Genomic DNA, 27468 nt, shown 5'->3' with positions numbered 1-27468 from the left:
CTCTGAATCGAGTCAGTTGAGGACCAGGGCCCGATCAAGCCAAACTGGTGCCCGGGTCCGGAGTAGAAGTTGGTGCCCCCCCCCCCCCGCCCCTCCATGAGAAAACCCGCACAATTTTAAATTCAGTGTGTTACACTAGAAACCTTATATGAATAGAAACTACAGTGAAAAGGAAACCTGGGATTTGAATACCAAACACTTGATAGTCTAGTCACCTTACTAATCAGAGTTAAAATTGCCTTACCTTAAGGTGAAAATGAGTTTGAAAATAATTTTAAACTGCAAAAAAAAAAAAAAAAAAAAAAAAAAAAATCTTACTAATTCTGACATTAAGTTTTAAAAAGGCTTTTTTCTTGCTTTAACAGAGGCAAATGTCTCGATCATATCATCGAAATCTAATTTTGATATTATCCTGAGAAACGCAGCTTCTCAAACGATTTTTGATTCTTTTCAAAAATGAAAAGGAACTTCTATTAGAATTGTTGCTGACGCAAATTTTTTTTTAATTTTATGAGTTTTTGAGCTGATTTTTAAAAAATTTTGAGCCCCCTCTCCCTTAAAGTCGAGAAAAAGTAAAAGGAGCTTAGAAAAAGAAAAGGAAGTAAGTAAGTTAATTTAGGCTAGGCTATTTTGGTGCCCCTAAATTTTTGGTGCCCAGGTCCATGGACCCGCCGGACCGTGCGTTAATCAGGCCCTGTTGAGGACCATGAATGGGCGCGTCTCCCTGCCGCGCCGACAGATGGCGCAGCGTACGCCTTCCCACCTCTTCCCTCCCGCGCCTCCTCCTCCACATCCCAAAGAAGGGAGAGAGAGAAGAAATCGCAGGGGTCTCGAGAGCGCTCTCTTCTCTCTTTTGTGTGTGGACCCCGCCGCGCGTGAGTGTGTGTGTGTGTGTGCGTGTGTGCTCGTCCCGTGTGTGGGACAGTGGGACAGAGAACCGGGTCGAGCTCCAGTCCAATGGATTCCGGGCCTTGGGTGCTCGGGTAGCGTGAGCCGTGAATGGCGTACAGGCGGAAGGGCGACGCGGGCAACGGGCAGGCGCAGGGCTGCGACGACAATCCCAACCACATCGTGTACCGAAAGGTGAGTTGCTCTCTCCCTTCTCTCACGTGGGGCTTTGACACAAGGGCGGGAACTCTGCCCCATTCAGGAAGGGAGATTTTTAGGTGACGGTCAGGTGATACCGTCTACTAACACAGAAATACACAAAGACACGCACAATAAATAAATACGTTGCAGCAACGCTTATACGTTTCTCTGTTTTTGTTTTTATCATTTGTATGTTTTCTTCATACAGTCCCTTATATATATATATATATATATATATATATATATATATATATATATATATATATATTATAGAGAGAGAGAGAGAGATTTTAAACAAACGAAAAATTAATATAGACGAGGCGCAAAACTGCAGCACTTAAAACTATATCAATGGCTTAAATGCAAAAGTGAAAACAAAATAAAACAAAACAGCATACCCACAACTAAGAATAAAACTAAGTGAAGCCAGCGCAAATGCAGCATAGAAACTTTCACGTAGGTAGATAGAGATTTTAAACAAACGAAAAATAAATATAGACGAGGCGCAAAACTGCAGCACTTAAAACTATATCAATCTCTAATGAATTAATGAAATTTTGTATCTTTTGCAAATGTTGTTTGATTATGTATATTATTACTTGCTGACTCGCGAAGCGTTCCGAAACCTGTGAGGCTCGGTTAGGGTATGCTGCTCCCACTCACTGACAGTAGATCAATTGCTTATATTGTTGTTCTTGTTTTTGTTCATTTTTAATAATGTTGTTCATTTGTCGTTTGCATATCTACAAGTTATCACAATTTTTAAATCCTATATATATATATATATATATATATATATATATACACACACACACAAACAGTCAAAATACAAATGAAAAAAGCAAGTGAAAAAAGCGAGAACATCAAAATGGAAAATGAAAAAGGTGAACCCAGGACCTACACTTTATCAAGGGGGGGATTGGTCCTAAAGTTCACAAGGCCCCTTTCTGTCTAGCAAGAGGGTGTGAACTTTAGGACCAATCCCCCCCTTGATAAAGTGTTGGTCCTGGGTTCACCTTTTTCATTTTCCATTTTGATGTTCTCGCTTTTTTCGCTTGCTTTTTTCATTTGTATTTTGACTGTTTGTGTGAATATGTTTGTACTGTTTTTGTTTCTAGCAGCTTTGCGCTGGCATTACGGTACACTTTTGTATTTATTCTTTCAGTTTTTTTAATGTTGTTGATTTGATTTTTCAATTTCTTTGAATTTCTATTTTAAATTTGTCTTAAATTGTATCTCTTGTTATATATATATATATATATATATATATATATATATATATATATATATATATATATATATATATATATATTGATATACACGTACTTAAGGGGAGTGCAAAGGGAAAGTTGCACCTCTCACCCTCCCCCAAGATTTTTGCAGAAATAAATGTGTCTCAGGAGAGTTTTAAAGTTTTTCATACTAGAATAGACAGTTGGTCTCTGTTTTGAATGTCTGCGAAAATACAAAATAAGGGGAGGGGCTGAAAAAGCGTGAAATTTCAAAATGTAAACTTTATGAAGATGTAATTCAGGTATGTTTTTAAAAGAGAAATGGGGGCTTGATGGAAGGGGAAACTGTCAAATAGTGTAGCATTAGGTGATTTCTTTCAAAAATGGTTAATGAGTGAAAGCAAAAGATCCACTTGAAAAGTAATATTTTTTTAAATCCAGTAAAATTTAAGAGAATCTGTGGGTTGTCCAACAATTTCACGATCATTCGGTGAGTGAGCTTCGCAGTGACGACCCCCCTTTAAACTAATTCCTCTGTATGCCTATATATATACATATATATATATATATATATATATATATATATATATATATATATATATATATATATATATATATATATATATATATATATATATATATGAGAGTCATTCTCACATTTATGTTTTTTTTATGACGGATATATTTTTAGGGATTTAAATACTATTCAGAACAGAGTTTTACGAAAGAATAAAAGTAAAATTCCAATGTTTTACTTTCAAGTTTATCATATGTGAGTCCAATGTACTAAAGTGCGATTCTCTCACTTATCCCCACTGTTACCAAAAAATGAGCAAAAATTATTTCCAAGCATATAAACAATATGTTCTTGTGTTTTTGTTTTCCATTTCAAAATATTGAATGATAGAATGCCAAAAAAAAAAAAAAAAATTGGTTTTAAATGAAAAATAATGTTTCAAAAATATTCTTAATACTGGCCCCGTGAGTTGCGTCCTTCTCTTACAACAGTAAATTAACCCGTCAGAATCGCAATAAAAATCTTCATATATATATATTTGTCAATTCACTGATCGAGTAACGCTCCTGACGTCATCAACAATGAAACTCGTGCGGTCGCATGATAGTTTGATCATATTTTTTAGTAATGTTTGACATGCAAGGAAATGCTTTATTTCGACAAGGCTGAACTGGATCCGGTCACTTAACTGTTTTGCTGGTAAGACTCATTTTAGGAGAGTGAAGAAACGAAAACGTGGTTAACGCCATCTACTGGAGTTTAGGGTGAATCCACCGGAATTAAGGTTAAAATTTCAACTTCCGAAATACAGTCAGACCTCGATATATGGTTACCCGCTTAGAAGGTCACCCCGCATATAAGGTCACTTTTCTAAAGTCCCGGCTTGCTGAATAGGAATTCTATATTATGTATTATAGGATATATGGTCAGGTCATAATACATTAATCGCTTATAAGGTCACTTTTCAGAGTTTCCGCTACGGTCGCATTTTTCGCATAATGCGAAAACACTATCTGAATTGCGAAAATAAAGCAACGCATTTTCGCTTTTTTGCTCAAATAAAAAATTAATTAATTAAAAAAAAAAAGAAGAAGAAATGTATGATCCTAGAGAGGAAGCATGCATGGCGATAATCAACTTAATCTTTTTTAAATCTTAGCTAAGATGTTTAAACTACAATTAAGTTCAATAACTATTAGTCTTATCCAGCATTATGTCCCCCCAATAACTGCTTTATTAGGAGGAGGGGACTGCAACGTTCTAAACACCAATCGTATTTTCTTTTTTTATTTTATGTTTTTAAAAAATAGCTGTTGTACTTATTTCTTCAAAGGTGTCACAGATGAAATATGAATTGTATTTTCAACTGGAGATGAAACACACTGAGTCATATATAAATATATGAGAATGTGTAACATTTTACCATTTTGCTAACATTTTCCCCTCAATTTTAGCTTTTATGCCAAAGAACTTTTGAACCCAACTTAAACCCTGTACACTTTTGTCTGACTTCTTTAAACGATTTCATTGCCTAATAGATTCACTTGCAAGAATTTTACTCGATATACGATCCTTAAACAGTGAAAAGTCATTTTTCCTATTAACGTAGTAAATTAACCGTAGAAAGTGAGTGTTACAACAGTGATACTAAAATATGAAGCAGTAACGTGAGCACTCAGTATGTACATATCGCAATTTTTTACCAGTCATTAGAAGCCGAAGAAAATTTTCAGAAGATGCTTAGAAACGATTGTGCTTAAACTAAAGAAAAAACGCGTCAATCCTGTATTAATGTAATTTTAAGCGAGGTAAGTTGCACATCAGTGCTTTGCTTGGACATATTTGAATGCAGTTTTATTCTAAATGGAAGTTTTAAAACAGCATTTCAAAATTTCTTATTAATTCCGAAAATTTCAATTGGTTCAAATCAATTCAACTATTATAATTTAACTAACTGATGTTTTTGGACGTATTAAATTTTGAAAAGAATTGATGTATACATCCTTTTAAATACATCCTTATTTATCAATAAATATATATACGAGTCGGCTATAAGGTCACCCCGCTTATAAGGTCAGTTTTGTGAAGTCCCGTGGAGTGACCTTATATCGAGGTCTGACTGTATCCTCAAACAGGCAATCGCTTCGTTCAAATGTAGAAACAATTTTCATCCGTCATACGTTGACGGGCGGTTTTCTATTCTATTCTATTCAAGAGTCACAACTGACTTCAACTGTATTTATGTCGAGGACTGCATACTAAGTGCCTTGCCTCCATTATTTTTATATACCGATAGATGGCAGCACCATCTCCGGATCGAACAGTTAATGAGAATTTAGAACTAGTCCAAGAGCTAATAGCTACCTGGTGCTAGCACCCCCAGAGGTATCGTTTCACTTGGAGGACATTGAGACCACGAGCATATTTGACGTCGCTCAGTCCCCTTTAATGACGACGGTGGGTCTTCGACCAGCGAGGATCGAACCCGAGTCCCTCCGGCCCCGAGTCCAATGCCTTACCGATCAGGCTACCACGGCCTCACGGGCGATTTTCTAGTAATAATATTAAATTACAAGATTTAGTAGTTTAGAGCTGCTGATGCAAATGAACGTATCACTAAAAACTTTCTGCGGCATGTTTTCGGCTTCATGTTGCTGAAAGTTTGTGTCTTTGAATTCTACAAATTAGGCAAGTAATGTTTCTTACGTGACTAACTCACGTGAACAGTGATGAAGTATACACTTAGTTTTCAAATGCGCTTGAAATTATCATACTATTTTACTTTGCTCCTTTTTCGTCCTCCAAACCTTGCAATTAATCTTTACTACGAATAATAATGTAACGGATTCGGTGCGACTTCCGCTTTCTTGAAATGAAGACACAGTTCTTGATAAAAACACAGGAAATTTATTTACACTATGTACAGGAAAGATCTTCAACAACTGCCAAATTATTCATCAGCAATTAAGCAATTATCACACAACACCGTAAACTCAACGTTTACACACGTATTTACTTCCAAATACGAAAACAACACAGCGAAATGCCTCGCTATAAACAGAGCAAAAATCTTCTCAGTTCGAAATATCAATCGAAACTAACTGTTTATCCATCGCTAACGGCTTAAATACACCGAAAAGAAATTTCTCAAATATTCCACACGCTTCTGTAAAGTAGTAGACCGTTATCAATGAAAAGAAAGAAAATAGGGGTCGTATACTTTAGCCGAATGAAAAAGGGGTTGTATATTCATTACGGGAAACTATTTACAGGTTACGTTCCTACAATAATTACTATTTACAGGATTTGTAACAATAATAAAACTGAAAGTCTCTCTTTCTGTCAGGATCTCTGTGACGCGCATAGCGCCTAGACCGTTCGGCCGATTTTCATGAAATTTGGCACAAAGTTAGTTTGTAGCATGGGGGTGTGCATCTCGAAGCGATTTTTCGAAAATTCGATGTGGTTCTTTTTCTATTCCAATTTTAAGAACAAAACTATCATAAGATGGACGAGTAAATTACGAAATTATCATAACGTGGAACCGTAACATGGGCACAAGCCAATTGGCGAGATGCGAAATTATCATAACGTGGAACCATAACATGAGTACAAGCAAATTGGCGAGAAAATTCACCATACATTATTTGTAAATATACAGGTGAGCCAAAAGACCTTTTAATTTTTCTATTACGGGCAAAGCCGTGCGGGTACCACTAGTCCCTAATAAAAGCAGAAAGCTTCATGCACATGGCTCATTAATTAATTCACTTTATGCATAAATAAATGTTTTTTTTTAATCATTGACATCAAATTAGAAGTCAACATAAGACAGTTCAAATGAAAATACCCGTTTTCCCTTCCTTTCCGTTGTATACAAAAGAACGTTGTTTGTTTCTGTAAAACGCAAGTATGAAATTCGTAGCAAATTTTAGGCTTTTTTTTATCATAGTTTCACCTTAGTGTACAATGAACACATTGGGAATAATTATTAGCGAGTCACATTTATTTACACTTTTCTTTTGGTCTTCATATTTTTCTTTAGTCAGTACATATTGGCTCGGAATATAGAAGGGTATTAGGCACGTTTACCCCTAAAAAACTTTGATGGGTGGGGACAATATACCCATGGAATGTTTCGAAAGTGGCACTAGATCTTGGAAGAATCTATGTGAGATATTTTTCCTCCCACCTTTCAGTCTTTTAATGAAAAAAAAAAAAAAGAAAATTAATTTGAATTTTGACATTTTGAATTCAAATTATGTTTTTTTCAATCACGAGTGTGTGTGTATGTGTGTATGTAGGCGTGTGTGTGTTGTGTGTGTGGAGGGGTATGTGTGTTTGTGCGTAGGCATATGTGTTTGTGTCTGTGTGCAGGCATGAGTGTGTGGGTAGTTGTGTGTAGGTGTGTGTGTGCTTGTGTAGGTGTCTGTATGTATGCGTGTGTGTGGGTATGTGTTTGTGTATGTGTGTAGGTGTATGTATGTATATATGTGTAGGTGTGTGTATGTATGTTCGTGTGTGTGTGTGTAGTATATGGATGCAACCTGGAGACGGTTTTCGCTATAGGAGCAGCATCGTGAGGATCCGGTCGACGGTGATGCTGCAGAGGGTGCTGGTGGGAAAATAAAATGATAGCACATCAAAACACACAAATGAAAGCAATAAGCAATCGTGATTGCTCAAAAAAAAAAAAAAAAAAAAAACTTATGTCAGCAGTAAAATGAAGGACTGTATGATGTAATTTATTGAATATACCTTGCCTCGCGTTCAATCTTCGAGTTGAACCGAACCATTGCTTCGGTCACTCGTCTGGTCTGCTAATTCTATATTAGCTACCAGTTTGTTTCGCACTCTTGGCTTCCAAAAGAGGTTTTCCATCGCCAGCTCAGTCACTTTCCTATGCCGGGCTGATGAGTGCTAAAAAGCACGAAACTGCAGTCCTCGGCTGGAAATGACTGAGCTGACGGTGTATTTCACGGAAGGAATATACTACCTATTCTAAGAAATGAGTAAACACCTTTGTACTACAAAGTAGCCATACAACACCAACGTAATCAAAGCACAAATATCGTAAAAAGTGGCAGATACGTGTTTCATTGCCCCAACGAACTCCTTTTTCAATGCAGAAAAGTGATCTTTTAGATGTAAAGTAATCAGATGAATTTACATTTCACTGCAACTTCTTGCAATACTCATGCTTTGATTATGTTATGGTTTTATGGTTACTATGCTGTTATATTTCTTCAACTTTTTCCTACAGTCAAGAAATATAATGCAGTTGACCTCGATAATACGCAACTCCGAAAAATCTTCCGAAAAGTCCTCCGTATTAGACGTTATAACAACCACGAATATGTAAAATTGTAGGAAAAATAATATATATGCACATCCATATTTAAAAAAAAAATTCTTCTACTTTATTAGCATTACCAATGCACACCATGCAGTAAAATTTAACTTATTTCTTAAAATTTAACATTTTTGGAAAAATATCCTTTATATTAAACTAGTGGTACCCGCACGGCTTTGCCCGTAATAGAAAAATTAAAAGATCTTTTGGTTCGCCTGTATATTTACGAATAATGGTGAATTTTCTCGCCAATAAGCTTGCACCCATGTTACAGTTCCACGTTATGATAATTTCGTATCTCGCCAATTGGCTTGTGCCCATGTTACGATTCCACGTTATGATAATTTCGTAATTTACTCGCCCATCTTATGATAGTTTTGTTCTTAAAATTGGAATAGAAAAAGAACCACATCGAATTTTCGAAAAATCGCTTCGAGGTGCACACCCCCATGCTACAAACTAACTTTGTGCCAAATTTCATGAATATCGGCCGAACGGTCTAGGCGCAATGCGCGTCGCAGAGATCCGGACAAACAGAGATCCTGACCGACAGAGGGACATTCAGCTTTATTATTAGTAAAGATAAAAATTGCTTTTAAGTCTATAAAAATTTCCCCATTTACATATCTGAGCGTAAAAAACCTAGAGTCACTATCGAAGTGCATCGAAATTTTCTGGCAGCAACTCACAAAATTCAACTAAAGTTGCACTCCAGTCCAAAATGACAGATATACACTTTTATCTATAAACAAATTTAATTATCCACAATTTAAATAGGTACATGGTGTTAGTCTCTGTACAAAAAGATTTACTAGACATTTATCGATGCCTGTTAGGCTTCCTACAGCCATATAAAATGCTAAATAATTTCTAAAATAACTTTTGTTCGAGCACACATGTCGCTACAAATATTTCTGCAGAAGATACACGTTTCGTGTGGTTAAAAAATATACAATTAAACAGGGAGGCGGTTTATGGGTGTATTTTTAGAAATTTAAAATTTACAATTCTCGTTATGAAGTCTTCTTTCATTTTTAAGTTTTATTACATACATTTTCTATTTAAATATTGACAATTGTTACTCTCATACATACTTTTTTTTTAATTTATGAAATGTATTGAATAAATTAATCACTATACGGAGGTAAAATACGACTTTTAAAAAGAAAACAAAAATGGCACCTACACAATAAAAACTTTGGGAAAAAAATATCTATAAAAAGGAACACAATAAGAAGGCTAATATTAAAATGGACTGAATAATTGCTTAAGTGTAAAAAATATTTGATTGACTATAAAGTATATAAACTCACATAATAGTCAAAATTGTCTTCAATTTTTAATATAAACAAAGAAACAAAATACTGAAACTCAAAGTGAACAAAAGATTTTTTCTAGTTTTACTATGTTAATTATTTTGTAACATTAATTACAACATAAAATAAGCTTGAATTTGATAATATATTATGAATTTTCACCTGTGTGGTTTAAAAGCGCCATCTAACGGAAATGTTAGTTTAGTAAGCTAATGTTTCCAAATTGAAACGAAATTCAACAATTAAATCATAGGTGTATAGGAAATGCATATGATTCATTTTTGACTTCCATCAACGAAAACTATGGTAAACAAAGACATAAAAAAAGAGCAAAAAAAAAAAAAAAAAAAACCCTGGCAGTAATAGTCATATTGGTAATACTGTCTTCTACGTTGGGAATCGTTTCCATGACGGTAGCTTAGGAAATAATACATAAAAATACGATAATCAAAAACCCATCAGCTAATCTGTGGCTGTCATGGTCTAAAGCACGCAACCAGAAGAAAACCTGTCTTCGTGCAGTAAAATGTACATTATTTCTTGTAAAATTATCTCTTAAATTGTTAGTGACTCCTTTTTCGGTGATGAATGTTTGATATACTCCCATTTTCTTCGAATGATTGACATTTTCAAATTTGCATTTACTGTAAATTTGGTGTTCGAAAAAAGTAGTAAAGCTTCTAACTTTCTTCGCTCTTTTTAATATACATTTAACTTATCTAGTATTATGAAGTCGAAAAAAATGTATGCATTTTAAAAGAAGTAACCAGAATTTTGTTTCCGAGGGGGTTTTACCAAACACATTCTTTGAAACATTTATATGGTCTATCAAATTTGGTTTCATGTGTATTCTATTGATTTTTGTTACAATAGGTTATCTAAATGGAAGGAGGTTATGTTCTTACAAAACGCCATTTTGTTACGTACTAAATGAATTTCTCAATAACTACAATAAACTACTATAAACACACAATGAGTTTGTACAATTTTTCAGTTATACTAATTTCATTTCACAAATAACATTGAAATAATAATATTAATAACAATATTATTTTTGTTACTAAAAATAAATAAAAAATATAATTAATAAATAATGGAAAGCATTTCTTTGGATGAAAAATTTTGGAGGGGTTTTGAACCCTATAAACCACCCCCTTGAATACGACCTTCCCCAGTGAATGGACTATTCAACACAAAAAGAATTTTTCAATTCGGACCAGAAGTTCCTGAGATTAGCGCGTTCAAACAAACTCTACAGCTTTATATAATTAGTATAGATGTGAAATAAGGAACATGGAGAACTAAAAATAAGCTGCGTTAATATTTATTTTAGTTCACCAATTGCTGTTATGCTTCCAAATATAGAAGGGAAAGCAGAAATCTTACATGCAAAAGAACTAAGAAGGCTGGGGAGACATTCAATGTTTTCAGAGGCAAGTGTACATTCTGAAATTTTTCTATTTTACTAGTTACTTGTGTTTCTAAGGGTAAAACTTAACCCTTTGTGTAGTTTTAAGTGATTGTTTTAGAGTTTAGACAGAGTTTAAACTTTGCGGGGTCTCCAAAATACTTAGCATAAAAAGCGGGTCGCAATGCCTAAAAGTTTAAGAACCCTTGTTCTAGAGGATACATTGGCTGTTTTTTCACCTTCAGCAATTGAAAAACGGATTACAGAACGTTGCTTAACCAATGAGGAATTTTCAAGGTGATCTGACATCGTTTAACTGAATTTTGAGGGAATAAACAGAGCAATGTTAATCCTATTCCTATTCCTATTCCTATTCAGAGTCACAACTGACTACAACTGTATTTATGTCGAGGACTGCATACTAAGTGCCTTGCCTCCATTATTTTATATACCGATAGATGGCAGCACCATCACCGGATCGAACAGTTAATGAGAATTTAGAACTAGTCCAGGAGCTAATAGCTACCTGGTGCTAGCACCCCCAGAGGTATCGTTTCACTTGGAGGACATTGAGACCACGAGCATATTTAACGTCGCCCAGTCCCCTTTAATGACGACGGTGGGTCTTCGACCATCGAGGTTCGAATTCAGGACCCTCCGGCCCCGAATCCGACACTCTACCGATCGGGCTACCACGGCCCCAATGTTAATCAATCTGCTGATTAGAATTCATCCAACTGATGCCAACTTAAGATCCTAAAAGTGTAAAACTTGCACTAACAAGTCTTTTTCCCACATTGATTTGTCTCTTTCATAGACTAATAATAAGAGTAGACCGAGCTTTCTCATTCTTGCTGATAAAGAAAATTGGTTCATAGATGTATCATGTGACTAGTGGAAGGGCTTGGCGAAGACTTTGGCAGCATGGTTGCTAGATGGCAGCATTATCTATAGTTTGGCACTCGACATGTATTTTAAGACAATGTATTTTCATTAAAAGAAACTTCCAGGTGCAGAGATTGAACTGTTTTTCTTTTAGTTATGCATTATTTTGACATTAGTAACAGTTTTTGATCAGTTTTCGGTAACTTTTATTTCATTTGGAGCTGTCAGCGTTGGCGTGAACGAAATGGCGTAAACGTTTTGCGTTAATCGTACTAATCGGTATCTTAAATTGAAACTGTAGGTAAAAATCTTACCGTTTGCTGATTCTTCGTGGTCGCTTGCATCTTTTATTGCTTAGAGAGTTATTGAAATTGACTAAAGAAAATGCACAATACTATCTAAACGAAAAACTCACTATATTAACAAAATATTTACAACTTAGAATAAGACATTTACAAATCGGACTCCATAAAAGATCATTCTTCCGTGTTGCATCAATTCTATTTATTTTATTTCGCGCTGGCGTTGATCGTCTGCTACGATCAACGCCCGCTGTTGCTAGGATATCCACCAGTCACATGGTTTGGTTTATGAGCAGCAAAAGGGTTGCCATAGCTCGGTCTACTTTTATTATTAGTCTATGGTCTCTTTAATTATTAATGACCCTCGTAATTCAAAAGGGTAATGAAGAAAAATATTGCTGCTTAAGAAATTACAAACATGTGTGGGATTTCTTAAGCAAACGAGCTGATGTGTGCATCACATGACTTCCTTTTACTCCAATTTAATGTCATTTTCTCATTATTGGTGGTTTTAATATGATTCAATTGTTTACTCTCTAAATATCACCAACAGTGGCCAAATTGAAACCAGATTTAAAAAGAAAAAATCGCCAAATTCGTCACCAAGTTGGCGACAAAACTTGGTGACCAAAAGACTGGCGATATATCGCCAAGTGTCCGACAAATTCAAACACCACTTGAATTTACATCGAAATTAACAATGATTTCCCCCCAAAAAGGGGCAAAAGACCCCCTTTGGAGCATCCGAATGCAACCAAAAAAGAAGGTGCACAACTAGACCCCACTAGGAGTCTACGTACCAAATTTCAACTTTCTAGGACATTCCGTTCTTGAGTTATGCGACATACATACACACGTACACACATACGCACATACATACGTACATACAGACGTCACGAGAAAACTCGTTGTAATTAACTCGGAGATCGTCAAAATGGATATTTCGGGTGTCTTTACGTTCCTAGGCACTTATCCACGCGTGGTCGGGTTGGAAAAATAACTCAACATTCATTTGGGGGTGAGCAAAATGGAAATTAAGGCCGATTTTTGGGTGAAAATTTTTTTGCGAATACAATACTTCCTTTTTTGTAAAAGGAAGTAAAAAGTGCTCATTACCTTTTAGAACTATTACTTTTTAATAAAATATTAAAGCTGTCAAGTGCGGGACATACTAATAGCTTTTTCGTGGAGTGACTCTTGTATAAAAACCCACTTTTTAAAAATCTTGTCAAAAAAAATCTTTTTTTTTTTGAGCAATCACGATTGCTTATTGTTCTCATTTGACTGTTTTGATGTCCTATCATTTTATTTTCCCACCGCCACCCTCCGCACCCTGTTACCGTCGACCGGCTCCTCACGATGATGCTCCTATATCGAAAGCCGTCTCCAGGTTGCATCCATGTCCTACACACACGCGCATACATACACAACTACACACACACACGCACACACACAAACACATACACACACATACAGACACCTACACATACACACACACACAAAAACATACACACAACTACTCACACATTCATGCATACATACAGACACAAACACTCATGCCTACACCCACATACACATACCCCCTACACACAAACACACATACCCCCACACACAAACACACACGCCTACATACACACACTCGTGATTGCGAAAAACATAATTTGAATTCAAGATGTCAAAACTCAAATTAATTTTTTTTTCTTTTTAAAATTTAATTTTTTTCTTTTTCATTACGAACTTCACCTGTGGTCCAATAATTGAGCAAATTCTTTAAAGTATAGAAAACTTCAAGCAAATGAAAGTCGAACGAAGAAGAGAATTTCCGCATAATTTCGGAGTGAGTGTAGCATAGTGTTTGAGCCAAAGCGGGTGGTGAATAATTTTCCTTTACGTTTTGTTTCCGACAGAAGGAACTACTTCCTCCATTTATCCAAACTATTCTTCCACTTCTTTCATTACAATTCCATGAATTGCTTTCTCTTGCTTCTCCGAATCTTCATTCCATCTATCATGCGGCGGGGAAAATGCTGTCAGATAAACACGAAATCGTACGTAGGGTAAAAACAGTAAGGGGGGGGGGGCTCTCCCCTGTTTTCTAAATGATAGGAAAACATAAAAATATAAATCCGTAAAAAAGTTTTACCTGCATTAGAATTTTTCAAAACAATCTTTGCAAGATATTTCTAAGCTGTAGGTAGAGGAGAGTGGTAATAAATGGGACATTTTCTCTCTTTTATTTTGTGATTTTTCTCTACTGATAGAAGTTTTTGAATGCTCTGCAAAATTCCATTACCAATTCAGCAACATATAACAAATTCAAAGTTGGTCGCTGATTGGAATGAATGGGACAAAGTTAGAAAAATACCTACGACATAATCATTTTCATTTATTTGACGAATACGGACACGAATAGAAGACAAAAGAGAATGGGGTCGTTTCCAAAATTTTAAAAGTACTTTTTTCTGAAAGAGCATTTCTAAAAACATAGGATCTGACCATTTTTTAAAAAATTTGTTTAAGTTTAATATTCTTAAAAAATTACTTAAATCGGTGAGCTTTCATTGTTTATATTTCTTGGCGATGACATCACAAATGATGAAACGCCATTTAGTGTTGCCATTCACGGAGAAAAATATTTAATTCGCATCTTTACTCACGTGTATTGGCAACGATATGGTTGACAGTAAGCGTAGAGGGCAATTTTAATTCGCTTGTTGATTATCATAACGTGGAAACGTGGTAGAAAGATGCGCCAAATTGAATCATTTGTGACGTCATCAAGACCACGCTTTGTTTTCAAAATCGGACATTTTAAAAATTTAATTAAAAAATAACTGTTGGGAAAATGAAAGTATTTTCTGGGTCCATGTTATTTTTTTTCTTTTTTTACTCATTCTATCGATTTCAGTGACTAAAGGTAGTACTTTTGACTGAAGGAAACAACCCCATTGTGTTAAGGGTTTAATGAGGAAGAAAAAAAAATCTATGCAAAACTTGTAATTGATATCAAAACCTTTTGATTTCTCTGAGAACTTATGCAGCTACTTAGAATTGTAAATAAATTTTAATATTTGCAATTGTGAAATAAAATGATTTATTGTTTAGTACTACTTAAATGATAACATGTCGTGAAATACTAGCACACCAAAGCATTCCCAGAAAATACGGTTAGAACAAATTTTTAAATGAAATATTGCTTTAAAATCAGTCTTTTTTTTTTTTTCAAAAATGTTGAAATACCTGACTTGAAATAATGAAGTATTGAAACTTTATCTGAGTATACAAAAACTTAGAATTTGATATAGAGTTGCTACGAGTATCAGTTATTGCTTTTTAGCCTACTTTCCCAGTAAAAGTCAGAGAAAGAAGAAAAAAGCATGAAAGAAGGCTTAATGCATCTTAAAAATATCCCGAAAAACAAAAAAAAAAGTCAAAAATGAATAAAATAGTTGGATAAATATTGAAAAATTAAAAACTGGAAAGTAGGGTATTGAAATGGGGAAAAATGTCTGTCGGTCTGTCTGTGTGTCCCCCCCCCCTAATAACTTTTGAATGACTAGTCCGATTCGAACAAATTTTTTTTTTGTTAGAAAGATCTCGGCGAGGACATCTCATTCCCATAATTCATTATTTGATTTGAACAATTTTTCGTTCAATTTTGAATAGTTCAAAAAAACTTAACATTAGCACCTACTGGGAAATTTAAGGTAATTCCGAACTGTGAGGCGATTTTGCTTCAAACAAACTTTGTAGGAAAAAGCTTGTGATGAAAAACTTGTATATAAAATATCTTTTTGATTGGAACAAGTTTTCGTTCAATTTTGAACAGTTCAAATCTCTTAACATTAGCGCCTAAGGGGAAACTGAAAGTCAATACAGATTCCGAACTTAAAGGCGGATTTACTTCAAACAAACTTTGTTGGAAATAGCTCTTGCCGACCTACTCCCGACTCCGAATCCGATAATTTCGCCGCTCCTGACTCCGACTCCAACCCCTATGCCATAAAATTACTCGGACTCCGACTTCCCGACTTTGAATCTGACTTCGTAGCTTTGGCAAAAATTCAGGCACGGAGGAAAAATGGCTGACTCCGACTCTTGGATATTCGACTCTGACTCCAACTCCTGTATCAAATAATAAGTCCTACTCCGTCTCTGCAAATATTGGCAGACTTGCGGACGTTTTGGGGAAATGACCGATTTCAACTCCGAGTCTTTGAATTTAAAACTTACGGCTCTCGAATCTAACTCTTTTGTCCAAAAATCAAATGGACTCCGACTCTGACACCACAGCCATGGTTTTTACTGTGAAATAATTGTTTTTAATATGCTTTGATTTTATTTTCAAGCTAAAGTTTTAATTTATGTATTCAGTTTTTGGCGGAGAAATTCGGAGTCCTTTATGTTTCTACATAAAGATATGCACAGACGATTTTTTTTTTTTTTTTGACAATGAAAATTATTTCTTTAAGTTGACATTTCATTGTTTTTTCTTATTCTTGAAAGTACATCAATTCATTCTTAAAATTTTTTTTGGCAACGAGGGAAAAACGAACGATTTTTTTTTTTTTTTTTTGATATGATTATTTTAATGAGCTTTTAATTTAAATTCTTTTTTTTTTTTCCTTTTTGAAAGCGGTTGAAAATTGTTTTTGATGCAAACAATGTGTTTAGCTGCTTTGTTTAAAAGGTGCTGCTATTTTAATTGTTCTTTTATTTATTTTTTACGTATCTAATTCTTTAGATAAGCAAGGCATACTTTATTTCACGAAATCAGCTTAAAATATTTAAAAAATATGTTTGAAATAATTTACGATTTTAGCTAATTTTGAGAATACTGATCAGATACTAGAAAGTCGATGTTGGTATATGGGAAAGTAGGCTCGTTTAGTTCTAGACAGAACTTTTTGTTAATAAACAAAATTTTGACATAACTTATAATACATATATTATAAGTTATATTGTTATAATACATAACAATATCACACAATATACAATATGATAACATAAACATAAATTTTTAATAAATCTAAACGTGGAAGTAGTTTGGAGCAAAAGACTTTAAGAATGACCAAACATTTCAGAAACATCAACGAAACTTTGTTTTTATTTGAAATAGCTAAAATAAAAAAGAAATTATAAACTTTCTAAGCATAGAAAGGAAAAAAGTGTTTCCCATTTATTACCATGTCTTCTATCCCATTAAATCCCAGTAAAGCTTGAATATAAAATGTTTTTTTTTTTTTTTTTGAGCAATCACGGTTGCTTATTGTTCTCATTTGACTGTTTTGAATTCCTATCATTTTATTTTCCCGCCAGCACCCTCTGCCAGCACCACCGTCGTGTCGACCGGCCTCACGATGCTGCTCCTCTTGCGAAAACCGTCTCCCATATTCTACACACACACGCATACACACACACGCCTACACACACTCATGCCTGCGCACAGACACAAACACACACTCCTACACACACACACACACACACGAAAGCCTACACACACACGCGCGTACACGCACAATACTGCATACACAACACGCACACACATGCATACATACACACATGCGCCTACACAAACACACACGCGCATTCATACACACACACACTCGTGATTGCGAAAAACATAATTTGAATTCAAGATGCCAAAAATTCAAATTAATATATATTTTTTAAATTCATCTAACACTTCCTTGAAATAAAAGCAATTACAATGCTTTTAACATTAAGTTTATAAGAATATTGTCGAAGTTTGCAAACGCGTTTTTATCAACAAATAAGTTTAACGAAATTAAGCGGATTAAATAATTTATTGTTTTATATCCTCTTAAAAAGGATTATAGAATACTATTTCATAAAGAAAGGGGAAAGGTTTAAATGACTAATTTAATGGCTACCAGAAGATAGAATTTTTTTTCGTTCTTACTTTGATTCCCTTGGTTGTTTTTATTGATGTACTTTTAGTTAATTTTTATTACTTATACTTTCTACTTTATCCTATGCAGAATGTTCCGTTTTAACCCGCAAGAACTTTATTTTCGCAAATGTTCGTCCTAGATGTATACTTCCAATTGCAGAAATGTTCAAAATCAGATGCAGAGTTAAGATATTGAAAGTTTGAAGCAAAAATAAAAATGAGTCAAAAAATACAAAATTTAACTTTTTCCTAACTAATATTTTAGAGAAATAATCTCCATTAAAAACTATTACTGAAACAAAAAATTTGTGCGACCAAAACTCAAGGAAATATTCTATTTCAAAGTTCGAAGGGACCATACAGAAGATGAGATTGGAACTTATCGACCTTTCAGAAGAATGACAGGTCGTCTAAGTAAGAAAAACAAGGTAATTTTATTTTTCATTGCTATTCAAAAATAAATCTAAATGTTGTGCCGTGAAACGCAAAAACACGCTACAAAACCTCGAACAATTTGGAAATCCACACTCTATGCATACATATCATTTTTAACACTTGTTAACCGCTATATTTTCCCCCAAAAGGTATTATTGACTGCGAGTGAAAAGTGGCGTAAGTTGCAAAACGCTGCATTTCATATGTCGGTGAATGTTGGTCGTACTAATTTCAAACTTTTTGTGTTGGAGTTACATTTCAATGGAGATTATTTCTCTAAATATTAGTTAGAAGACTTCGGGCCCATATAAAAAGTTAAATTTTGTATTTTTGACTTATTTTTATTTTCACTTCAAACTTTCAATATCTTAACTCTGCATCTGATTTTGGACATTTTTGCAGTTGGAAGTAATAGGGGAAGGTCGGGTAGTATCGGACACCTAAGCCATTTCAATCATAACACTTTTTGTTTTATTTGTAAAGAATTAGTTTTTACACTAAATTATGCTGTACTAAGTTACCTGACATAAATTGTAAACTTTGGTTGAAAAAAACATGGAGTCGTATTTTTTAAACAAATTTTTGTCAAACTCTATTTTTGGCCAATTTTAAATTGTGGAGGGTTGTATCGGACAAAACATTAAAATGTTGAAATAAAAACAAATAGTTCAGAAATAGCATTTTAATGTGCAAAAAAATGAAACGAAAAAAGTAGTTGGTTACTTAGAATAGTATACAAGTCTAAAAATGAAAATAAGTAATAATTTTTTATAAAAGGTAAAAAATATAGCCTATGGTTGGCTAATTGTCATTTTAAGTCCAACTTTTTCAATGGCTTCTTTCATATTTGTTTCTCATCCCATTTATGTCGTGATTTTTCCATTTCAACCTGTTGGACAAAGAAAAACACCGTCAGTATTTTATTTTGGTGCCAGTAACTTTGTCCGATACAACCCGAAATTGATTTGTCCGATACAACCTGACTATAAAGCTACAGTTGTTTAACCACCACTAGGTTATTACTTAAGCTAGACACTTTTTATAGCTCATAATACTTAGATTAATATACTATCAGTCTAAAGGTATAACAATGAAACAATAGAACTTACTCTATGCGTAAATATGTACCCCAGAAGTTAAGTTCGTGCACCGCAATTCCCTCAACAAACAAACAACTAGCTTTGCACACCAGAACGAACAGTTGATTTGAACCAATATGGCGTCTGTGGCTTTCTTCCCCAATACGGCACACTATGTTGACCCAGTACGTGCTGCCCCTGGCGGCAGAACTAAGAAGCAGCCCTCCTCCGATACTACCCGCTGTCCGATACTAAACGACCTTCCCCTACATCTACGACGAACATTTGCGAAAATGAATGTCTTGCAGGTTAAAATGGAACATCCTGCATTTTAACATCCACGATTATATTCTATTTGAAACAGCCATGAAATAACAAGTTCTGCAGTGCAGTTTATTTTCTGATAGCTCGTTACCTTCTTAATAACTTTGAACTCTTGAATTTGGACTTAAGGTTTTTATCGTGAAATGTTTGGTTATAGCACCATTTTAGATATTTACGTTTCTCAGCAAGCAAGATTGCCTATTGATTTTCTTTGCCACACCTATTATTCACTTTATGATTGGTAGATAGCGAGTGACAAGATCCGGATTCTGACATTTGGTTCAACATCAGTCCTACGAACAGAAAACTCATGATTAAAATGTCTGACGCACATAAGATTCGGCGGACAGAAGGTACGGTGGGGGTCTATAAAGATCCAAAGTGCAAAACATCCATGGATTGAATATCTTGTTTTTTGAGCAGGCTGGATATATATAAATAAATTCATTTGGAATTCATTGTTCGTTTCCATTAAATTTGACGTAACATTTTTCAAGAGTATCTTTTATTTAATACTAGCGGTACCCGCACGGCTTCGCTCGTAGTAGAAAATTAAAAGATCATTTGTTTGGCCTGTATATTTACAAATAATGGATGATGAATTTCTAGCCAATATGCTATGTTAATTTGCTCGTCCAAGTTATGGTAATTTGCTTGGTAAAATGGGCTTAAAATTGGAATAGAAAAAGAACAAAATCGAATTTTCGAAAAATCGCTTCGAGGTGCTCCTTCCCTCCCCCTCATGCTACGAACTAATTCTGTGCAAAATTTCTTGAAAATTGACCGAACGATCTAAGCGCTATGAGCGTAACAGAGATCTAGATTTTCAGCTTTATATCAGCTTGACAAATTGAATTTCGAAAAAAAAAGTTTTTTCGATACACCCACATGCTACTTTCGCATATGCACTAGGGCTGCCAGAAACACCTTCTGGAAGGTGATTTTTGATCAAAAATGCATTCTGGAGGGGTTTTTTTTAAATTAAAAATACCTTCTGGAGGGTTTTTTGATCAAGAATACCTTTTGGAGGTTTTTTTAAATTAAAAATACCTTTTGGAGGTGGTTTTTTGATTAAAAATACCTTTTAGAGGGTTTTTTTGGATCAAAAATACCTTCTGGATGGTTTTTTGATTAAAAATATACCTTCTGGAGGGTTTTTTTTTTAAATTAAAAATACCTTCTGGAGGATTTTTTGTTTTGATTAAAAATACCTCCTGGAGAGTTTTTTTTTTCATTAAAAAACCTTCTGGAGGGTTTTTTAATCAAAAACACCTTCTGGGTAGGTTTTTTTAATTAAAAATACCTTCTGGAGTTTTTTTTTGATCAAAATAGTCTTTTCATAAGCATAAACTACTGTATTAGAATTTGCGTTTATGTTAAAACCAATGCCTCTGGGGGGGGGGGGGTTGTATCCCCCCCCCCCCTTCGCTGCGCCATTACAAGTTTTCAGATAAAACAATTTGTTTCTCTTATGAAAACGAAAGCACTGTGGAGTCATTCGATTGTGGAATGTCCGGACAGGGCAAATTCTTCAAACTTAATCTCCCATCCGGTACTTTCCGTTCGTGAGCTTGAGCTCCTCATGGTGATAAAGGAATATTTCCATCCTTTACCCGAAGTAATCCGTTTGCTACAACGATACCGCTCTCGAGCGATGACCCCCCACTTGCTGAGAAGAAATGGTGCGAGATGCAGTTCCACTGCATCCCCTTTCGAACGATTTCATCGGTTCGAAGATACCTCCAGGGCACGAAATGGCACTGTATCTCGAATGTCTTTTCTCCTGTGATGGAAAATATCCGTACTGGGAATGTGCATCGCTCTTTTGATGTTTTCAATCACTCTTTGTTTCAATAAGTGTACATTCATACTAAGGGAAATTTTAATAGGCAAAATCATCGTTTCTGCGCATTTCTTAATATACTTGTAGTTCAACTTATTCTTTAGTTCAATGTTGTTAATTTTAATTTTTTATTTCAAGTAGGTTTAACTTCGGGTGAAAAAATGGCGGAAAACCACCTAAAGTAAAAAAGTGCTATTTTCAGAAGTTCCAAAAAAATATATTCAATATTTTTTCTTTGACAGCTTTGGGAATTTATATTTTCCTGCTTCTCCACCGCGTATAATAGTTCTTTCATCAATGTCAATCATTTTTCTCATGCCTACATGCAATATACCAACAGCCGCCCGGTTATGACATCTAGAGACTCCAGTTTCGTCTGTTATGGACTCATCAGTCTGGAATAGACAATAACCGAGCTGGAGGCAAATGTCATCTCATTGAAATGACATCAATGAGATAATATCTGCGTTTAATTCGGTTACTGACCATTCCAGACTGATGGGTCCGTAACAAGGACAAAACTTGAGTCTATGGGTGTCATAACCGGGCTGTTGGTGTATTGCACGTAGGTAATTGCATGTAGGTATATTGCAGATAGGTAGGTCGGTATATTGCATGCCAGGCCTTAGCCTTGGCCTAAGGGCGGTAACAAATTGCCTATTTTTCTCATTTGTATGATGTCCGCATCCAAGACATTCCAAGTGTTCCCAGGTAAGAGACGTATCATATAAAACTTTCGTAAACGTTTTAGAATGGTTGCCATAACGGAAATGACGTATGCATGAGGTTTGAGAAAATCTCTGCAACAGACGTTCGTACCATCTAACAGTAGATGAAAATTTTCTGCAACAGAAGTTCGTACCATCAAGCAGTAGATGAAAATTTTCTGCAACAGAAGTTCGTACCATCAAGCAGTAGATGAAAATTTCCTGCAACTGAAGTTCGTACCATCGAACAGTAGATGAAAATTTTCTGCAACAGAAGTTCGTACCATCGAACAGTAGATGAAAATTTTCCTCACCTGCTCGCTGATGAACACACCGACCGCAAGCTTCTTGCAACCCAAATTCAATATAATAAAATATCAGAACTGTTTGAATGAACTTTGTCCATGATTCGGGTAAAATGACCGCATGCAAATAAAAAATAGTATAGCATGTTATAAGCTATGTAGCTTGTAAGCAAATAAAAAATAGTATAGCTTGTTATAAGCTATGTAGCTTGTAAGCAAATAAAAAATAGTATAGCTTACTCGTACATGAGCATGTTTTACCTGTTCATGAACGGGTAAAACAATTTCAACAACTTTGCACAAATAGTATTTAAAAAATTTATAGGTCGTTGAAGCATTTGAAAGCTATTGATTTTTTATATGACTAAAAAATTAGAATAATCAATTTATACAATATTTGCCTATTTATTAACCGATAGGTTGCGACAAGTATAAAGCTTGCCACCCGGAAAAATTTACACTATTCTTTTGCTCAAATTATGGCAGGAAACATCGAAGTTGTGTGTGTTGTATCATTGTTTAAACTTACAAAAAAAAAAAAAAAAAATCGAACTTTGATGTCTTGAATTTAAATTATGTTTTTCGAAATCACGAGTGTGTGTATGTAAGCGTGTGTGTTTGTGCGTGGGTGGGGTATGTTTGTTTGTGTGTGGAGGGTATGTGTATATGTGTAGGCATGTGTGTTTGTGTGTGGGGGTATGTGTCTGTGTGGGTAGTTGTGTCAATGTGTAGGTGTGTGTGTGTAAATGCGTTTGTGTGTATGTTTAGGTGTCTGAATGTGTTTGTGTGTGTGTGTGTAGCTGTATGTGTATGGGTGTGTGTAAGTGTATGCGTAAAGGTAGGCAAGTAAGTGACGCAACCTGGAGACGGTTTTCGCTATAGGAGCAGCATAGTGAGGCGGCCGGCCGACGGTGGTGCTGCAGACGGAGGTGGGGGGAAAATAAAATCATAGGAACATCAAAACTGTCAAGTGAGAACAATAAGCAATCGTGGTTGCTCAAAAAATCATCATCTGAGTTCAGTCAACCTTTTCCCAATCTACGGTCAAGGAATATAGAAGGACCGACCAAATAAAAAGTAACCGAAGCAAATGAGGTAGAAAGTTTGTTACAGCTGGCAGAGATAAACGCAAGTTAAAGTGAATTTTTCAAAATAATCAGTTTCAAAAACCCTTTTTATATCAATAAGTGACCGGAAGAGTCTGTTTATAGCGTGTCAAAGTCACTACACTGGGACGATTGCATAAACTGCCGTTTCAGTTGTACATCCTCGAAGTGAAACCAAAGATAAGCATGGTGCAGAGACGTGCACAACTCTCCTGGAGTATAGAGAAGCTCGCATTGTTACAACAAGATTGGGAAAGTGTTGTATTCACTACTAGCTGCATTGCCCGGCTTTGCCCGGTCTACCTTGAAAAAAAACCACTGTGTCAAGTGAAGTATCTTCAATAACCAGGATTAAATGAAAGAAAAAAAAACCATCATGCAAAATTTTCTCGCCAAACAATGACGACAGATACTAAAATACTTTGAAGAAATTAAAATAAAATGAGAAAGATGGATTTAAAATGCGTAACCATGGAAACACAAAATAAAAAAGTTTAAGAATTGAAAATGAGAAAGATGGAAATAAGCAATGAATTCAAAAAGCGTTACCGTGGAAACGCAAAATAAAATGGTTAAAAACTTGAATAGAGAACAGATTTTTGAACTTCATTTAATTCGCTTGTAACTTTTTTTCTAATGGAGATAGAGGGTTAAACTTTTGACCTTAGGTCGAGTTAGATCTGGAGTAAAAAAAACAGCTCTTTCCAATGCTGTCAAAAAAAAAAAAAAAAAAAAAAAAAAACTGTGGGACAATTCCTTCACTTTTTATTGATGGATTTAATGAAGAAAGTAGTGCCTAAATTTCAGCTAAGCCTAAAGAAATTCGAGCTAAAAACGTAAAAAACTCCCGCTGCAATTAAGTCAGAGCATTAGAACAAATTTTGAACAACGCGGAAAATTCTTCCCTTTCCAACGATATGTAATAGTACTATTTGCGAGTAATTTTTCACACCCATATTCGGGAATTTATGTGAAAATTGGGCCTAAATTGGAATAAAAATAGAACTATTCATCGAATTGTTTTCGAACTGATCTGCAAACCTTCTCAGGACTTAAAGGAACAAACTGTGAAAATTTCAGCAAAATCGGCCGGGTAGTTCTCGAGTTTTGCGAGTTCAACAAACAGACGCTTTTTGGAGACTTCATTTTATACTATGTAGAGATTCAGTGATCGATCTTTGTTTCAAGAATTTGTGGACAAAAAGGTTTAGGTTTTTGGCGTTTAAAAAGTGAAGCGCCTGAGAAATCTTGCGTAAGACGTTGTCTGAACTTTGAGACATCCTTTATGGTGTGAGGAAGCATAAGAACTGCTAGCAGCGGGAAAACAATGTTGCGAATTCCGCTGTTTATCAATATATACTGGATCACTGGCATGATACTCTTTTCTGAGGAAAAACAGCGGCACATTCAGTGACATATTTATTCTTCAGCAAGGTTCCGCTTCGTGTCCCATCACTAAATCGACTCGTAGATGAAACATATTTCGGTATTAATTTTTAAATTTTTATACTTTTTTTACCTATAAAAGTTATTAAACATTGTATATCTTGAGTGTAAATAACATTTTAGTTCCATAAAAACACTTTTTACTTAAGTAGTAATTTTTTTAACGGCTCTTAAGCATTTTGTGTACATTTGCTTTGTTGGCGAGTATCTTCTCGCCAAGCTCCTGTGAACAGCAGATGCGCAAGAATAAAGATTTGCTTTTTTATGCTTCAATTTAGATACTAGTATGCGCCTGCGTATGAAATCATTTCATAACATTGATTACAATACATATTAATCCATAAAATTTCAGTCAATAACAGAACACTTTAAACTATTTGTACATGCCCGTCATTTCAGGGAATAATCATCAAAATACATGAAAAATGCAATGACATTTTATTTCAAAATCCGGAAAGAAGTGGGGAGAGGGAGTTTGAATGATAGGCCTGTACTTGTATCCGTTATTTATTTATTCATTTATTATTATGCGGTAAAGGAGTTGGAGCCAGAAATGCTCTTATTTGTAGCCCCGACTTCATAATAAGCGCCGTCGCGTCGTCTGAAAAATATCTAATGCCAAAAGAGCGATTGCGTGCCAAAACGCGACAACTTCCCAGCCAAACAAGTCACCTGACCTGGGAAACATTGGGTCCCAAGCTTATTTCACTGAGACATTTGCTATGACTCCCTCCATTAGTATACCTTCTCAATGATCTCAACACGATCGAGAAGTTGTGGTATCGTAAAACCTAAAGGTAAAGCTTCAAGGCCTAGTTCCCACCAACAAAATTGAACGTATTGCCGCATTGAAGAGGGTATCGAGACAGTATATCAGTAGCGATGAATGTAAACAGTTGGCGGAAACCAGGACTGAAAGGATTAAAGCCTTGATTCTAACAAAAAGTGACGCTACTAAGTATTGATATTTCTTCTTTCGAAAATGCTCCTCCCTCCTCCGCTTTGATTTTAATGTATTCTAATTTTTTGACTCAATGTAAACCATCATTAACATAAACTTTTAGATTTTCTGACGAGATTATTTTTCATTAAGTATGTTTGAAATGTTATGCACGCTTAAAAGTCTAAGAAGGGCGGCACGTTCCTTTAAATTCGCTCATTAAACTCGTATTTTTTTGCATTAAACATTTTTCCAAAAAGCGAAAAGAACTCTATCATTTTGATTTTGGGTGGTACTTTCTAGCAACGTGACATAATGGGCCTGTATACTAAAGAAAATTAATGAGTCGGATTAATGTCGGGGATGAAAAGAATAATCTCTGAAAGTAATTCTTCGAAGGAAAGAAAAAGTTTAGGTAGGGCAGGTTAGGCTTGTAGTTGAACACAACAAACCTTTGAACTCACATTCTTTCCACGTGCTGAGGATAATGTCAAAAATTCTACCTGCAAATTTTCCTCTTTTTACTTTCTTCTATATCTAATATATAGAAGAAAGTATTGGATTCGTGCAAATTTTCGAATTTCGAATTTCGAATTTTGACGGATTCGAACGTTTTGAGGTGTGCTGAATCCATTTCGACTATTTTTGGAAAATGTCTGTCTGTCCGTGTGTGTGTCACGTCTGTGGGTGACCAGTTTTTGTGGCCGCTCTACAGCAAAAACTACCGCATGAAATCGAACGAAATTTGGTACACATATGTGCCCCTATGTGAACTTGTGCCCATTGGTCTTTGGCGCGAATTCCTCCAAGGGGGGTGGAGCAATGGGACGTTTTTTGAGTTACGCGTGCTTGCTATTCCTCGACAAGTAACTGGCGGAATCAAACAAAATTTGGTCCATATGTTGCCATTAACAGGAACAGGTGCTGATTCAATTTTGGTGTCAATAACTCAAACGGGGGTTGAGCTATAGAACGTTTTTTGTCGTCAATTGTGACTGTTGTATCTCAAGAAATAATGAACGGAATGAAAGAAAAATTTATCAGCAAGTAGCCCTTAGTGGGTATAAGAGCTGATTTTATTTTGGTGTCAACAGCTAAAAAGGGGGTAGCGCAATCGCCCGTTCTTTTTTTCCATTGTGAGTGCCCTATCTCAAGAAGTAACGCAACGTTCTGGTTGAAATTTGGAATATATGTGAATCATGTAAACAGGCTTTGGTTCAATTCTGACGCCAATCGTTCCAAGAGGTGTTGATTTTTTTTTTTTTTG

General features: G+C 35.2%; 1 protein-coding gene across 1 annotated transcript in view; it reads left to right on the top strand.

Moving 5' to 3' along the window:
• Positions 1-842: 842 nt before the first annotated feature.
• Positions 843-27468, top strand: part of LOC129217740 (regulator of G-protein signaling 7-like) — a gene marked incomplete in the record, with an annotated part of 284423 nt that continues 257797 nt past the window's right edge. Inside the window, 1 exon segment of the mRNA XM_054852079.1 lies at positions 843-1083. Coding sequence (XP_054708054.1) covers positions 1000-1083 — 84 coding nt within the window.

This window comes from Uloborus diversus, chromosome 2, assembly GCF_026930045.1.
Source record: "Uloborus diversus isolate 005 chromosome 2, Udiv.v.3.1, whole genome shotgun sequence".
Lineage (NCBI taxonomy): Eukaryota > Metazoa > Arthropoda > Arachnida > Araneae > Uloboridae > Uloborus > Uloborus diversus.
The sequence above is the reverse complement of the archived record's forward strand: the minus strand, read 5'-3'. Positions and strand labels throughout refer to the sequence as shown.